The 19,213-nt window shown below is 44.3% G+C and overlaps 1 protein-coding gene across 1 annotated transcript in view; it reads left to right on the top strand.

Annotated features, from left to right (window-relative positions):
* The window catches only part of CAPN13 (calpain 13), a 229,951-nt gene that overhangs the window by 173,659 nt on the left and 37,079 nt on the right, over nucleotides 1-19,213 (top strand). Inside the window, exons 24-25 of the mRNA XM_088467992.1 lie at nucleotides 1,781-1,836; nucleotides 13,743-13,791. Of these exons, the coding sequence (XP_088324118.1) occupies nucleotides 1,781-1,836; nucleotides 13,743-13,769 (83 nt within the window). The 3' untranslated portion in view covers nucleotides 13,770-13,791. The remainder of the gene's footprint in view (nucleotides 1-1,780; nucleotides 1,837-13,742; nucleotides 13,792-19,213) is intronic.

Genomic DNA, 19,213 nt, shown 5'->3' with positions numbered 1-19,213 from the left:
CATCATACTATGTTCATCACCCCACCATGTACTGTACTGTGACCAGCATTATAGCACTGTGCTTTGTCCATCATACTATGGTCATCACCCTGCCATGAACTGTACTGTGGCCAGCATTATAGCACTGTACTTTATTCCATCATACTATGGTCATCACCCTGCCATATACTATACTGTGACGAGCATTATAGCACTGTACTTTGTCCATCATACTATGGTCATCACCCTGCCATGAACTGTACTGTGACCAGCATTATAGCACTGTACTTTGTCCATCATACTTTGCTCATCACCCCGCCATGAACTGTACTGTGACCAGCATTATAGCACTGTACTTTGTCCATCATACTATGCTAATCACCCTGCCATGTACTGTACTGTGACCAGCATTATAGCACTGTACTTTGTCCATCATACTATGCTCATCATCCTGCCATGTACTGTACTGTGACCGGCATTATAGCACTGTACTTTGTCCATCATACTATGCTCATCACCCTGCCACGTACTGTACTGTGACCAGCATTATAGCACTGTACTTTGTCCATCATACTATGCTCATCACCCTGCCATGAACTGTACTGTGACCAGCATTATAGCACTGTACTTTGTCCATCATACTATGCTCATCACCCTGCCATGTACTGTACTGTGACCAGCATTATAGCACTGTACTTTGTCCATCATACTATGCACATCACCCTGCCATGTACTGTACTGTGACCAGCATTATAGCACTGTACTTTGTCCATCATACTATGCTCATCACCCTGCCATGTAGTGTACTGTGACCAGCATTATAGCACTGTACTTTGTCCATCATACTATGCTCATCACCCTGCCATGTACTGTACTGTGTGACCAACATTATAGCACTTTACTTTGTCCATCATACTATGCTCATCACCCTGCCATGTACTGTACTGTGTGACCAACATTATAGCACTTTACTTTGTCCATCATACTATGCTCATCACCCCGCCATGTACTGTACAGTGACCAGCATTGTAGCACTGTACTTTGTCCATCATACTATGCTCATCACCCCGCCATGTACTGTACAGTGACCAGCATTGTAGCACTTTACTTTGTCCATCATACTATGCTCATCACCCGCCATGAACTGTACTGTGACCAGCATTATAGCACTGTACTTTGTCCATCATACTATGCTTATCACCCCGCCATGTACTGTACAGTGACTAGTGGCATCATGTCAGTAAACGATATAGTTTGTCTGTATACACCTAATTGGCTTCTGTTATAGTATAGTATGGTACTGTATGTGTGACTCCATACTACCTCCTGCTGTGTTGTTGTCCATGAATATTTCCATTAGGCACCCCTACTCTCTTCCCTATGCCCCCTAATAACTCACATCACCATCTGCCACAGGAGCTTCTGGGGTCTATTTACTAAGCTGCGTTAGGATATAAAGTGAACGTTGATAAGGTACCAGCCAATCAGCTCCTAACTGTCATTTTTCAAACACGGCCTGTGACATGGCAGTTAGGAGCTGATTGGCTGGTACCTTATCACCGTTCAATTTAGCTCCTAACACAGCTTAGTAAATAGACCCCACTGTCTCAGTCCCACAATATATGGCTCTGACAGTTTGACAGCGCTATTTAAATTTGCTGATATTGCAAAATAATATTGTTATTTTGTATTTGTGCTCTATCACAATGTTCACTTAGGTTACAAAGGATAAGATATATAATAACTGACAAAGAGTCCGAGGACTGATATAACATTACACATTGTTGTTATTTTTCTCCAGAGGTATTTCAGAACCTAACGAAGGATGGACGAGGGGTATACCTGAGCGCAGAAGAGGTAAGACTATATGGCACAGCGCGCCGCTGGGGAATACTGACACAGGATCCTTACAGAGGAGACGATCTATTCATTAATACACATATTGTACATGCAAATACTGACACAGGATCCTTACAGAGGAGACAATCTATTCATTAATACACATATTGTACATGCAAATACTGACACAGGAGCCTTACAGGGGAGACAATCTATTCATTATACACATATTGTACATGCAAATACTGACACAGGATCCTTACAGAGGAGACAACCTATTCATTAATACACATATTGTACATGCAAATACTGACACAGGATCCTTACAGAGGAGGCAACCTATTCATTAATACACATATTGTACATGCAAATACTGACACAGGATCCTTACAGAGGAGACAATCTATTCATTATACACATATTGTACATGCAAATACTGACACAGGATCCTTACAGAGGAGACAACCTGTTCATTAATACACATATTGTACATGCAAATACTGACACAGGATCCTTACAGAGGAGGCAACCTATTCATTAATACACATATTGTACATGCAAATACTGACACAGGATCCTTACAGGGGAGACAACCTATTCATTAATACACCTATTGTACATGCAAATACTGACACAGGATCCTTACAGGGGAGACAACCTATTCATTATACACATATTGTACATGCAAATACTGACAGGATCCTTACAGGGGAGACAACCTATTCATTAATACACATACATGCAAATACTGATACAGGATCCTTACAGGGGAGACACTCTATTCATTAATACACATATTGTACATGCAAATACTGACACTGAATTCTTACAGAGGAGACAACCTATTCATTAATAATACACATATTGTACATGCAAATACTGACACAGGATCCTTACAGAGGAGACAACCTATTCATTAATACACATATTGTACATGCAAATACTGACACAGGATCCTTACAGAGGAGACAATCTATTCATTAATACTAGGGGTGTGCACCGGCCACTTTTCGTGTTTTGTGTTTTGGTTTTGGATCTGGATCTTTCTTCGTGTTTTGGATCTGGATTGGTTTTGCCAAAACCACCCTTCCGTGTTTTGGGTTCTGGGTTTTGTGTTTTGGATCTGTATTTTTTTGAAAAAAAGCATAAAAACAGCTAAAATCACAGAATTTGTAGGTTTTTCTGCTCCTATGCTATTATTAACCTCAATAACCTTAATTTCCACTCATTTCCAGTCTATTCTGAACACCTCACACCTCACAATAGTGTTTTTATGTCCAAAAGGTTGCACCGAGGTAGCTGGATGACTATGCTAAGCGACACGAGTGGGCGGCACAAACACGTGACCCATCTAGGCGTGAAACTGCAGTGGCAGACAGGATGGCAGTTTGAAAAACTAGGCCCCAAACTGTACATAATGCAAAGAAAAAAAAGAGGTGCAAGATGGAATTGTCCTTGGGCCCTCCCACCCACCCTTATGTTGTATAAACAGGACATGCACACTTTAACAAACCAATCATTTCAGCGCCAGGGTCTGCCACACAACTGTGGCTGAAATTATTGGTTCGTTTGGGACCCCACAAAACAAGCTGGCAATTAATCTGTCCCTGCACAAACTGGCTCTATGGAGGCAAGATGTCATCCTCATCCTCCTCATCCACCGATTCCTCACCCTCTTCAGTGTGTACATCCTCATCCTCACAGAGTATTAATTCGTCCCCGCTGGAATCCACAACCACAGGTCCCTCTGTACGTTCTGGAGGCTGGTCTCCCTGGAAGAGTTGATAATTCATTTTATGAACATCATCTTCTCCACATTTTGTGGAAGCAACCTACTACGCCTTTCGCTGACAAGGTTCCCGGCTGCACTAAACACTCTTTCGGAGTACACACTGGAGGGGGGGCAACTCAGGTAAAATAGAGCCAGTTTGTACAGGGACCTCCAAATTGCTTCTTTTTCCTGCCAGTACAGGTACGGACTGTCTGACATGCCTACTTGGATGCTGTCACCGATGTAATCCTTTAACAGACAGACGCACGCTTGTCGCTGCTGCTTTGAGGATGCAAGTGCGGCTACAGCCCACACAATTCACAAAGACAGAAAAAAAAAGAAGAATATTTTTATTGTTTGTGGAGCGCACTTTGAGGGTTACACCACCCTTTAACAGACAGACGCACGCTTGTCGCTGCTGCTTTGAGGATCCAAGTGCGGCTACAGCCCACACAATTCACAAAGACAGAAAAAAGAAGAAGAATATTTTTATTGTTTGTGTAGCACACTTTGAGGGTGTCACCACCCTTTAACAGACAGACGCATGCTTGTCGCTGCTGCTTTGTGGATGCAAGTGCAGCTACAGCCCACACAATTCACAGAGACAGAAAAAAAAAGAAGAATATTTTTATTGTTTGTGTAGCACACTTTGAGGGTGTCACCACCCTTTAACAGACAGACGCACGCTTGTCGCTGCTGCTTTGAGGATGCAAGTGCGGCTACAGCCCACACAATTCACAAAGACAGAAAAAAGAAGAATATTTTTATTGTTTGTGTAGCACACTTTGAGGGTGTCACCACCCTTTAACAGACAGATGCACGCTTGTCGCTGCTGCTTTGAATATGCAAGTGCGGCTACATCGCACACAAGTCACAAACACATTAAAAAAATAGTTTTTTATTTTTTGGAGCACTTTGAGAGTTACACCACCCTGTAACAGACAGACGCACGCTTGTCGCTGCTGCTTTGAGGATGCAAGTGCGGCTACAGCCCACACAATTCACAAAGACAGAAAAAAAGAACAATATTTTTATTGTTTGTGTAGCACACTTTGATGGTGTCACCACCCTTTAACAGACAGACGCACGCTTGTAGCTGCTGCTTTGAGGACAGTATCATATGCAGTGACAGTAGACTTGTCAGAAATTGTTGGCACGTCCTTCAGTCTGGACCAGATGTCCAAACCAGCCCTTGACTTATAACACAGGCGCACGCTTGGCGCTGCTACTATGTTGATGCACGTGCGGCTACATCGCACACAAGTCACAAACACATTAAAAAAATAGTTTTTTATTTTTTGGAGCACTTTGAGGGTTACACCACCCTTTAACAGACAGACGCACGCTTGTCGCTGCTGCTTTGAGGATGCAAGTGCGGCTACAGCCCACACAATTCACAAAGACAGAAAAAAGAAGAAGAATATTTTTATTGTTTGTGTAGCACACTTTGAGGGTGTCACCACCCTTTAACAGACAGACGCACACTTGTCGCTGCTGCTTTGAGGATGCAAGTGCGGCTACATCGCACACAAGTCACAAACACATAAAAAAAATAGTTTTTTATTTTTTGGAGCACTTTGAGAGTTACACCACCCTTTAACAGACAGACGCACGCTTGTCGCTGCTGCTTTGAGGATGCAAGTGCGGCTACAGCCCACACAATTCACAAAGACAGAAAAAAGAAGAAGAATATTTTTATTGTTTGTGTAGCACACTTTGAGGGTGTCACCACCCTTTAACAGACAGACGCACGCTTGTCGCTGCTGCTTTAAGGATGCAGGTGCGGCTACAGCCCACTAATTTCACAAAGACCGAAAAAAAAAGAACAATATTTTTATTGTTTGTGTAGCACACTTTGAGGGTGTCACCACCCTTTAACAGACAGACGCACGCTTGTCGCTGCTGCTTTGAGGATGCAGGTGGAATCTAGACGGGATTTGGAACCGGGGACACACTACCTCCATCAATTGTCTAAATCCCACTGCACTAATGGCGGATACCGGACGCACGTCTAACACCAACATAGCAGTCAAGGCCTCAGTTATACGTTTTGCTTCAGGATGACTGCTGTCGTACTTCATCCTCATCGCTAGGGACTGTTGGAGGGTCAATTGTTTAGTAAAAGTAGTGATGTTCCTACTTCCTCTCTGGGATGATGAACAACTCCCAGCAGCAGCAACAGCACTAGGAGGAAGTGGTTCTTGATCTTTCCCTATTTTATTTTTATCGGAGAAAGTTTGGTCCTCCATTTATGTTATATTGATATATACGTGCGGCTAAAGCGCACACAAACACAGAAATTATTTTTTTATTTTTGCAGGAGAGTAGTGCAATTTGTGGGTTACACCACCCTTTAAGAAATGAGCCAGCCGGCTCTTTACTTATGGGACACAGGCGCACGCTTGGCGCTGCTCCTTTGTTGATGCACGTGCAGCCACAGTGCACACAAGTCACAAACACAGAAAATATATATTTTTTTGGTTTGGAGTGTACTTTGGGGGTTACAGAACCCTTTAACGGTCAAGCCAGCCGGCCCTTTACTTATGACACAGGCGCACGCTTGGCACTACTTTGTTGATGCACGTGCGGCTACTGCGCACACAATTCACAAACACAGAAAATAATTTTTTTTTTGGTTTGGACTGGAGTGTACTTTCAGGGGTTACAGCACCCTTTAACGGTCTAGCCAGCCGGCCCTTTACTTATGACACAGGCGCACGCTTGGCACTACTTTGTTGATGCACGTGCGGCTACTGCGCACACAATTCACAAACACAGAAAATAATTTTTTTTTTGGTTTGGACTGGAGTGTACTTTGGGGGTTACAGCACCCTTTAACGGTCAAGCCAGCCGGCCCTTTACTTATAACACAGGCGCACGCTTGGCACTACTTTGTTGATGCACGTGCGGCTACTGCGCACACAATTCACAAACACAGAAAATAATTTTTTTTTTGGTTTGGACTGGACTGTACTTTCGGGGGTTACAGCACCCTTTAACGGTCAAGCCAGCCGGCCCTTTACTTATGATACAGGCGCACACTTGGCACTACTTTGTTGATGCACGTGCGGCTACTGCGCACACAATTCACAAACACAGAAAATAATTTTTTTTTTGGTTTGGACTGGAGTGTACTTTGGGGGTTACAGCACCCTTTAACGGTCAAGCCAGCCGGCCCTTTACTTATGACACAGGCGCACGCTTGGCACTACTTTGTTGATGCACGTGCGGCTACTGCGCACACAATTCACAAACACAGAAAATAATTTTTTTTTTGGTTTGGACTGGAGTGTACTTTCAGGGGTTACAGCACCCTTTAACGGTCTAGCCAGCCGGCCCTTTACTTATGACACAGGCGCACGCTTGGCACTACTTTGTTGATGCACGTGCGGCTACTGCGCACACAATTCACAAACACAGAAAATAATTTTTTTTTTGGTTTGGACTGGAGTGTACTTTGGGGGTTACTGCACCCTTTAACGGTCAAGCCAGCCGGCCCTTTACATATGACACAGGCGCACGCTTGGCACTACTTTGTTGATGCACGTGCGGCTACTGCGCACACAATTCACAAACACAGAAAATAATTTTTTTTTTGGTTTGGACTGGAGTGTACTTTGGGGGTTACAGCACCCTTTAACGGTCAAGCCAGCCGGCCCTTTACTTATGACACAGGCGCACGCTTGGCACTACTTTGTTGATGCACGTGCGGCTACTGCGCACACAATTCACAAACACAGAAAATAATTTTTTTTTTGGTTTGGACTGGAGTGTACTTTCGGGGGTTACAGCACCCTTAACGGTCAAGCCAGCCGGCCCTTTACTTATGACACAGGCGCACGCTTGGCACTACTTTGTTGATGCACGTGCGGCTACTGCGCACACAATTCACAAACACAGAAAATAATTTTTTTTTTGGTTTGGACTGGAGTGTACTTTCGGGGGTTACAGCACCCTTAACAGTCAAGCCAGCCGGCCCTTTACTTATGACACAGGCGCACGCTTGGCACTACTTTGTTGATGCACGTGCGGCTACTGCGCACACAATTCACAAACACAGAAAATTATTTTTTTTTTGGTTTGGACTGGAGTGTACTTTGGGGGTTACAGCACCCTTTAACGGTCAAGCCAGCCGGCCCTTTACTTATGACACAGGCGCACGCTTGGCACTACTTTGTTGATGCACATGCGGCTACTGCGCACACAATTCACAAACACAGAAAATAATTTTTTTTTTGGTTTGGACTGGAGTGTACTTTCGGGGGTTACAGCACCCTTAACGGTCAAGCCAGCCGGCCCTTTACTTATGACACAGGCGCACGCTTGGCACTACTTTGTTGATGCACGTGCGGCTACTGCGCACACAATTCACAAACACAGAAAATAATTTTTTTTTTGGTTTGGACTGGAGTGTACTTTCGGGGGTTACAGCACCCTTAACGGTCAAGCCAGCCGGCCCTTTACTTATGACACAGGCGCACGCTTGGCACTACTTTGTTGATGCACGTGCGGCTACTGCGCACACAATTCACAAACACAGAAAATAATTTTTTTTTTGGTTTGGACTGGAGTGTACTTTCGGGGGTTACAGCACCCTTAACGGTCAAGCCAGCCGGCCCTTTACTTATGACACAGGCGCACGCTTGGCACTACTTTGTTGATGCACGTGCGGCTACTGCGCTCACAATTCACAAACACAGAAAATATATTATTTTTTTAGCACTTGGGGAGAGCACCCCTGATGGACAGAGCACCCCCTGGACAACACTACAGCACCCCTTTAGGACTGGGACACTGCACAGGACTTTGGAGTGGACACAGCCCCTATGGAGAACTGACTGCACAACACAGTCCAGCCAGCCCCTATGGACTTTGAAGTAGTGGACACAGCCCCTATTAACAACAGCAGCACAGCACAACACAGCCAGCCCCTATGGACTTTGAAGTAGTGGACAACAGCAGCACTACACTACACTACACTACACAGCCCTAACTCCCACCCTCCCTCTTCACTGTCCACAGCCGAGTGAGAAAATGGTGCCGACGCGGGTACCTTATATAGGATCCAAAACCCGCGAGACTCGGAAGGCGGGATGATGACGTTTTGCCTCGATTTCAGATCCGAGTCAGGCGGGAAAAGTCGAGCCTGATTCGGATCGGACTCGGATCGGGGGGGCTCGGGGGGGTTCGGATTTCAGAAATCCGAACCCGCTCACCCCTAATTAATACACATATTGTACATGCAAATACTGAGACAGGATCCTTACAGGGGAGACAATCTATTCATTAATACACATATTGCACATGCAAATACTGACACAGGATCCTTACAGGGGAGACAACATATTCATTATACACATATTGTACATGCAAATACTGACACAGGATCCTTACAGAGGAGACAATCTGTTCATTATACACATATTGTACATGCAAATACTGACACAGGATCCTTACAGGGGAGACAACATATTCATTATACACATATTGTACATGCAAATACTGACACAGGATCCTTACAGAGGAGACAACCTATTCATTAATACACATATTGTACATGCAAATACTGATACAGGATCCTTACAGAGGAGACAATCTATTCATTAATACACATATTGCACATGCAAATACTGACACAGGATCCTTACAGGGGAGACAACATATTCATTATACACATATTGTACATGCAAATACTGACACAGGATCCTTACAGAGGAGACAATCTATTCATTAATACACATATTGCACATGCAAATACTGACACAGGATCCTTACAGGGGAGACAACATATTCATTATACACATATTGTACATGCAAATACTGACACAGGATCCTTACAGAGGAGACAATCTGTTCATTAATACACATATTGTACATGCAAATACTGACACAGGATCCTTACAGAGGAGAAAACCTATTCATTAATACAGATATTGTACATGCAAATACTGACACAGGATCCTTACAGAGGAGACAATCTATTCATTAATACACATATTGTACATGCAAATACTGACACAAGATCCTTACAGAGGAGACAATCTATTCATTAATACACATACATGCAAATACTGACAGGATCCTTATAGAGGAGACAACCTATTCATTAATACACATATTGTACATGCAAATACTGACACAGGATCCTTACAGAGGAGACTATCTGTTCATTAATACACATATTGTACATGCAAATACTGACACAGGATCCTTACAGAGGAGACAACCTATTCATTAATACACATATTGTACATGCAAATACTGACACAGGATCCTTACAGAGGAGACTATCTGTTCATTAATACACATATTGTACATGCAAATACTGACACAGGATCCTTACAGCGCTGACAACCTATTCATTATACACATATTGTACATGCAAATACTGACACAGGATCCTTACAGCGCTGACAACCTATTCATTATACACATATTGTACATGCAAATACTGACACAGGATCCTTACAGAGGAGACAATCTATTCATTATACACATATTGTACATGCAAATACTGACACAGGATCCTTACAGGGGAGACAACCTATTCATTATACACATATTGTACATGCAAATACTGACACAGGATCCTTACAGAGGAGACAATCTGTTCATTATTACACATATTGTACATGCAAATACTGACAGGATCCTTACAGAGGAGACAATCTATTCATTAATACACATATTGTACATGCAAATACTGACACAGGATCCTTACAGAGGAGACAATCTTCTCATTAATACACATATTGTACATGCAAATACTGACACAGGATCCTTACAGAGGAGACAATCTATTCATTATACACATATTGTACATGCAAATACTGACACAGGATCCTTACAGGGGAGACAATCTATTCATTATACACATATTGTACATGCAAATACTGACACAGGATCCTTACAGAGGAGACAATCTATTCATTTATACACATATTGTACATGCAAATACTGACACAGGATCCTTACAGGGGAGACAACATATTCATTATACACATATTGTACATGCAAATACTGAGACAGGATCCTTACAGAGGAGACAATCTGTTCATTATACACATATTGTACATGCAAATACTGACACAGGATCCTTACAGGGGAGACAATCTATTCATTAATACACATATTGTACATGCAAATACTGACACAGGATCCTTACAGGGGAGACAACATATTCATTATACACATATTGTACATGCAAATACTGACACAGGATCCTTACAGGGGAGACAACCTATTCATTATACACATATTGTACTTTCAAATACTGAGACAGGATCCTTACAGAGGAGACAATCTGTTCATTATACACATATTGTACTTTCAAATACTGACACAGGATCCTTACAGGGGAGACAACCTATTCATTAATACACATATTGTACATGCAAATACTGACAGGATCCTTACAGAGTAGACAATCTATTCATTAATACACATATTGTACATGCAAATACTGACACAGGATCCTTACAGGGGAGACAATCTGTTCATTAATACACATATTGTACATGCAAATACTGACACAGGATCCTTACAGAGGAGACAATCTATTCATTAATACACATATTGTACATGCAAATACTGACACAGGATCCTTACAGAGGAGACAACGTATTCATTATACACATATTGTACATGCAAATACTGACACAGGATCCTTACAGAGGAGACAATCTGTTCATTAATACACATATTGTACATGCAAATACTGACACAGGATCCTTACAGAGACAATCTATTCATTATACACATATTGTACATGCAAATACTGACACAGGATCCTTACAGGGGAGACAACCTATTCATTAATACACATATTGTACATGCAAATACTGACACAGGATCCTTACAGAGGAGACAATCTGTTCATTAATACACATATTGTACATGCAAATACTGACACAGGATCCTTACAGAGGAGGCAATCTGTTCATTATACACATATTGTACATGCAAATACTGACACAGGATCCTTACAGGGGAGACAACCTATTCATTAATACACATATTGTACATGCAAATACTGACACAGGATCCTTACAGGGGAGACAATCTATTCATTATACACATATTGTACATGCAAATACTGACACAGGATCCTTACAGGGGAGACAATCTATTCATTATACACATATTGTACATGCAAATACTGACACAGGATCCTTACAGGGGAGACAATCTATTCATTATACACATATTGTACATGCAAATACTGACACAGGATCCTTACAGGGGAGACAATCTATTCATTATACACATATTGTACATGCAAATACTGACACAGGATCCTTACAGAGGAGACAACCTATTTATTAATACACATATTGTACATGCAAATACTGACACAGGATCCTTACAGGGGAGACAATCTGTTCATTAATACACATATTGTACATGCAAATACTGACACAGGATCCTTACAGAGGAGACAATCTGTTCATTAATACACATATTGTACATGCAAATACTGACACAGGATCCTTACAGAGGAGACAATCTGTTCATTAATACACATATTGTACATGCAAATACTGACACAGGATCCTTACAGGGGAGACAATCTATTCATTATACACATATTGTACATGCAAATACTGACACAGGATCCTTACAGGGGAGACAATCTATTCATTAATACACATATTGTACATGCAAATACTGACACAGGATCCTTACAGAGGAGACAATCTGTTCATTAATACACATATTGTACATGCAAATACTGACACAGGATCCTTACAGAGGAGACAATCTATTCATTATACACATATTGTACATGCAAATACTGACACAGGATCCTTACAGAGGAGACAATCTGTTCATTAATACACATATTGTACATGCAAATACTGACACAGGATCCTTACAGAGGAGACAACCTATTCATTATACACATATTGTACATGCAAATACTGACACAGGATCCTTACAGGGGAGACAACCTATTCATTATACACATACTGTACATGCAAATACTGACACAGGATTCTTACAGGGAGACAATCTATTCATTATACACATACATGCAAATACGGAAATTGGTTTAGGAAACTAAACACATAGGCCCTCATTCAGAGGCGGTCATTAGATACAAACGGTCGCTCTGAATGAGGGCGGCCGCTTGTGGTGTGAAGTGCGGCCTCCTGGTCGATCGCTAAGCTGAGGGTTACCACCCACAGCTCTAGCGAGCGACCAGGTTGATGGTCGCGATGGTCAGGACCATAGCGACCATCGGGGCTTGCGACGAGATCCTAAGGTTGGGTCTCGGCACTCGCAAGCCCCAGGGAGCTTCCTGCTCTGATCGAGCAGGAAGCTCCCCACTGACATCATTGCTGATGTCAGTGTGGCCGCCCACAAAACGGCAAGTGTTCCGTCGAGAATGCCTCAGTTTGGTCGGCCATGCCCCCTGCCAGCCTCCCAAACGGGTCGAGCTGTCACTCACCATCGACAGCTCGCCCCCTTTGGTGCGAGACCCCTAGCGACGGAGCGTCCGTCGCTAGCTGAGTCTTGCGCATGCACACGTCGGAGCCAGCTCTGACGTGCGCATGCCCAGTGGGGAAACATCGACCCGGTTGCGAGCGCTCAGCACTTGTGACCGGGTCTGAATGACCCCCATAGTCCTGGTTTCTTCACTATTAAAAAAAACATTTTGTTCTATTCACAGATGGCCAAACCTCAGGGGCGTATCTATAATGGGTGCAGGGTGTACGGTGTACACGGGCCCCAGAGTTAAGGGGGGCCCACACTGCTCACCCTGCACCCATTGACTATAATTACTAACATGCTTTTTCTGACCTTTACCTAAGTGAGAGCACCCATTGCCCATCGCACTCTCATAAGTGTTGATGCGTCATTGGCGTATTTCTGTGCGCCCATTGTCTGAGTCTGCGCATAACTGCAAGATGCATTCCGCTAACGGGCATACGTGCGCCACTGCATCAGCCCCAGGCAATGTGATGCGTATCGGGAAAACATTTCCCCTCACAATCGCAGCGTTTTAGCATTTTTTTCATATTGACAAATGTTGGTGTCAGACTATAATTACTGTGCGCTGTGTCATTTATATTAGTAATAGATATTGTTATGCTGAGTACTGAATATAGGACGTTGTGTTTTATACAGTGTATTTGTGTTTCATTTTCAGTGGATGCAGATTATTATGTCCAGCTAACCCCAAATCACTCTCCTGGCTGGTAAGTTATAGTGGAAGGGGAATAGGTTACTGCTGATATTCCAGGATAATGAACACAGAGACAAGATATGATCCCCAGCTCACGGTTATGGGCACCACGCCCCCAATGTACTGTAGGCAGAGCTGTCAGTATATATATATATATATATATATATATATATATATATGCCCCAAAATTTCTCACTGGGAAGTTGGGACACATTTGGTCATCTCCCCAATTCACTGAAACAGCCCCCTGTGCCCCCCCCCCCCCAGAATCCATGACCTTGTTAGCCTGCATGGCTGTCTCATTAGGACTTATAAGGGATTTACATTAAGGATCAAGCAGCAATATAGAATAACAGCAGGCTATTCTATCACACCCTGGGCTGGATGTACTAAATGGAAAATGCGATAAAAACCCCGTTTTCGGGGTTTTACTGCATTTTCCATATGTACTATTGGGTGGCCGCCAGGGCTCCGATGCGTAGAGTAACGCCAGCTTTTGCTAGCGTTACCCTATAGAAGCCTATGGGCTTCTACCGCATCGCGCTGGTATGAGGGATCCGATTGGATCCCTCCCAGCATGCCCCGAGGCCGCTGCGTCACTCTGCTGATGCACAGATGGACTCCTAGGCCATAAACCCGGAAGTCCAGGGCACAGCGCTGATTGCAAAGGACGGCTCTTATCAGAAGATCTGTCCTTTGCGGTACTGATCGCATATGTTAGTACATATGCGATCAGTAGGGATGCGATGTTTGGCGGGATGTACCGCCCAATGTTAATACATTCCGCCCTACGTCTGGCTCTTTTTAGATGCTTGAAAATTTAGTGGGCCCAAAAAAAAGGGCAGTCTGGGTCTAGTAAATAAATGGTATAGCTACTAAAATCACAATTTATTGTGTCTGCCAGAGGTTCCCAAACACCGTCCTCAAGGCACCCCAACTATCCAGGTTTTAAGGATATCCATGGTTGAGCACAGATGGTTAATTCAAAAGACTGAGGTACTAATTAAGTCACGTTTGCCCAAGAATGGTTATCCTTAAAACGTGGACCGTTAGGGTGCCCTGAGGTCCGAGATTGGGAACCTCAGGAGTATGCATTAAAGGACACTTGAAAATCTCCCAAACTTACAACACAGCAAAATATAAACAGTGTGAAATTAAATCATACACAAAAATGACAGAACAACATACAACATGAAAGTTTAGATCCACGGTTCAGGCAGGGCCGTAGCTAGGGTAGTGCGGCCGGTGCGGTAGTGCGGCCGGTGCCATCACACAGGGCACCAGAGGTCAGGGGGCGCTGTTTGGGCCTGTCAAATTTCTGTTTATTATCATTCTTGCTTGTAGCTTCCTCTTATTTCATCCCCAGCATCTCCTGGCCTCCCCTAACTCTTCCCTGGCCCTCCCCCATGAAGCCATGGCCCTTTTTTGGGTGCATTATGTCCCTTTGAAAAATGAGGGGGGCGCCAATGCTCTTTCTGGCACAGGGCACCAAAAAATCTAGTTACGGCTCTGGGTTCAGGTTTCCAAATATATGTAAATGAATAAGCAGCAAGTTGCTAAATCTGCAAATTTTTAATATTCTACCAGTAGACATAGGGGCCTATTTATCAGCATTGCCATTATGGTTTGAAAAATAACATTGGTTATTGATGAATATCGTGCCCTTTTGAAATGTTATTTTGTTTTCTATTTAACGATCTGGTACTCCCCTTGTTGCCCTGGCGAAAACCCTGCTACGCAGTGGCTTCCTCACTCCCACCAGCAGCCTAACACTGACGAGCTTGAGCAAAATGCGCATGCGCGCCCATCAAAAATGTAGCCAAAAAGCTACAGCGGCAAACGCAATCTAAAGGCGGAGCCAAGTTACAAAAAGCTAAAGCTGGCTGCGATGTGTAGCCGGCAATACAACGGCTGATCCGACCGCTGACATATCCCCACACACGGAGCGATGTCGGGAGTCCGACCGTCCGATATGGCGCCTCCCCCCCGCATAGTGCTGCATGGGATCGTTCATCGCTTCTCCAGATCTCTTGTGCAGCATGAAAGATCTGGGGGAGCGACGGACAACCCCACGGGAGCGCGTAGCGGATGATAGAATACCCACACACGCGATATCGGATCGGCCTCTATATTGCTCTGTGTGTGGGGCCCTTAAGCTTTTCAGAGCTTCATAAATAGGGCCGGGCCTCTATACGCTTTGGGAATATTGGGAACTGTGCTCCGCAGTGTTATTAATACCCCTTTTTACACCAGAGCAAACACCTGGGTTATTACTGGGTCTACCCGGGTCACAACTCAGTGTAAAAGGGTCCCTGAAAAATAACCCGGGTCAAGTGACCCGGCAATCCAACCCAGGGAGCTACCAGGGTTGGACCCAGGATGGACCTGGGTAATGGTGCAGTGTAAACGGCGCTACCCGGGCTATCCGACCTGGGTCATGCCTAAAATGAGCTGATTGGTGTTTGTGGAGCAGTCACCTCCCACTTTTTATGACCTCACAAGTTTAGCAGGGCAGACCTGGGTTCAGTGTGAACGGGGCTGACCTGAGAATAACCCAAATCGATGGTGCTGTGTAAACGGTGTCTGACCTGGGTTGGACCCATGTCTGCAAACCCAAGTCGGACCCAGGTTTTTGGTGGAAAAGAGATATTAGCCTAATGCAGCAAATATCTCCTGCTTTGGGCTGTTGCTAATTAGAGTTGTTACCTAAATCATGCAGAACTGCGGTTTACACATGATATTAAGGTCCAGGTTTTAAGGATATCCATGGTTAGGCACAAATGGTTAATTCAAAAGACTGAGGTACAAATTAAGGGCCTGATTCAGAGCCGCTCGTTAGCGGCTGCTCGTTCGTTCTGACCGATGTTCGCACATCTGCGCATGCGTACGGATTGTAATACACATGCGCGAACCAGTCAGTGCGGCCAGAAATCGTTTGTTCGCAATATAGCGAATGCCTGCTATTTTGAGTGACAGGAGGAGGCGTATGTGGGTGTTAACAGGGGAAGGTGCTTGAAAACGGGGAGTGGAGATCCGAACGCAGGCGTGCTTAAAGGTCAAAATGGGCGTTTTATGGGTGTGCATAATTAATACAGCAGCGTCATTGACCACGTCACTTGGTTATTTTATAGTCAGAACTGCTCGCAAGATTGCGGTAGGAAAAACCAACCACAAGAATAGCGAGCAGTTCATACGCTGGTCGATGTACTCGATTAATTAAATAAATAGCGGACATGACGTATGATGCGAGCGGCCAGGGGGCGTAGTTTCCCAAAAAACGACCGCATGTTTTGTTCGCTCGTTCAGACATAGAGGCGTGAACAGACCGCAAAGAGCGAACGGTTCATTTGAATAGCCACCCCTTTTTTCAGAACGAACGACCGCAAATAGCGACCGGCTCTGAATTATGGCCTAAGTCACATGTACCCAAGCATGTTACCTAAATCATGCAGAAACTGCTGTTTACGCATGATAATAAGGTATAAGGAGCTTAATAAATAGGCCGCATGAGAGAACAGTGGACGGTCAGGAGTTTTGATCAGGTGTAAGCTTCCAGATATATAGCAACTTACAGGAGATGGGAAAACATTATTTTCTGAGTTAATCAAACTGCTTCAATAACTGTGATAGCTGAAGAAGCGTATTTCATCCTACACTGTAACATGCAGGAACGTCTGCAGTTTCTCTATAGACAATAACTGGGGGGATGTTAAAATGAAAAATATGATGATACATAGACGTTAAGCCCTGTGATATACTGAGCTGGTATCTGATTGGAAACACACACCTTGAGAATACTGTATATTTATTTATTAGCAGTAATTTCTGTAGCGCATACATATTACGCAGCGCTTTACAGAGAGTATTTTCAGTCGCTCACATCAGTCCCTGCCCCCTGGAGCTTACACTCTATATCCCCTACCACACATACACAGTAGGGTTAATGTTTTGTCAGAAGCTAATTAACGTACTTTGGAGCATGGAAAGAAATGTGACTTTCTGTGCAGCCTCTATACAGTTATCACTTTCAGGAGCTCAAATTACAGTATTATGGGGTCTAGTTACTAAGCAGTGTTAGGAGACAGAGTGATAAGTGATAAGGTGCCAGCCAATCAGCTCCCAACTGTCATTTTTCAAACACAGCCTGTGAGATGACAGTTAGGAGCTGATTGGCCGGCACGTTATCACTTTTCACTCTGTCTCCTAACACTGCTTAGTAAATAGACTCTTTAATGTTTTAGGCACCTCCTTAACCCGTTCCACCTGTGTAACGAGTAACGTTCTGCAGGGGTGGGACTTTCCTCCTCTTCCCAACTCACACGCTACAGCCGGGCTGATTGTCACCTGTTATGATGGAAACTAACGGGATGTGGTCAATATCTCGACCGCTGGGTTTCCAGTGGTCAGAATGCAGGTGCCGGTATTCCAACCGGGGTTAGGGGACAGGTTAGCGTTAGGGGTTAGGGTTAGGCACTAGGGAGAGGGATAGGGTTAGGCACTAAGGGGGAAGGGTTAGGTTTAGGGTGCGGGGAAGGGAAGGTTAGGTTTAGGCACCGGGGAGGGAGGGTTAGGGTATGGAGAGGAGGATGGTTAGGATACTTACTGACAGGTGTCAGTATCCTAACCCTGACCGGGGGGAACCCGAGCGCCGGAATCGCGTACCCATCCCCGAAACGAGCATAAGTGTCATGGTTATTGGTACAGGTCATAGTTATTTAGTTAAAGCATTAGGGTAGGGCGACTCCCCATGGGGTGCTCGCTGACCTCCCATTGGTAATGGCGAATGGACACTAGTTGTTGGTGTCATTCAGGTCTGGTCTTGACAGGTCCTGATTCATGCTCACGTTGGGCCTGATTCTGCGACCACGTTTTCGTAGGCCCGTGGCATGCTACTTACTTATATATGCAAATGACGGAATCCGCAGAAGTGCGCAGAAAATCCATGTGACTAGAAAGTGGAAGCCCATCCCGCACACTGGGCTTTCGTCCATACGCAGAGCCGTCGTCATTCGTATCGGGGCTTGCTGCAGCCTCCACCCTAAACGCAAAAAATCCATGATAAACAAATGTCCGCCCGAACGCTCCGATCACGCATGGAAGTTGGATTGTCCGCCCGTGACACTCCCACCATGTTTACAAAACATGGTCGCTGCCCAGTTATCGCCCAGAAATGCCCATTTCACCGACCGCGTGATCTGCAAACAAATCAATCGGTTCGCAGCAGCAGTCTCCGTCATTTAGTATCAGTCTGATCCGGCCCTTATGCAGTCGCCGATTTCCGCGCATGCGCATTATAGTGATATCTGCCGGCGCCAGTACCCAGGATGCATTGTAATTTTGCCGCATTAGCGAAGCGTCTAAGATGTATCTATCTGTGGTGTGAGGCGTGGCGCAGCTTAATCGCAAAGCCTGCGGTGCGCCATACGGGGATATTT

Source organism: Taudactylus pleione, unplaced genomic scaffold (assembly GCF_031769625.1).
Source record: "Taudactylus pleione unplaced genomic scaffold, aTauple2 ptg000079l, whole genome shotgun sequence".
NCBI lineage: Eukaryota > Metazoa > Chordata > Amphibia > Anura > Myobatrachidae > Taudactylus > Taudactylus pleione.
The sequence above is the reverse complement of the archived record's forward strand: the minus strand, read 5'-3'. Positions and strand labels throughout refer to the sequence as shown.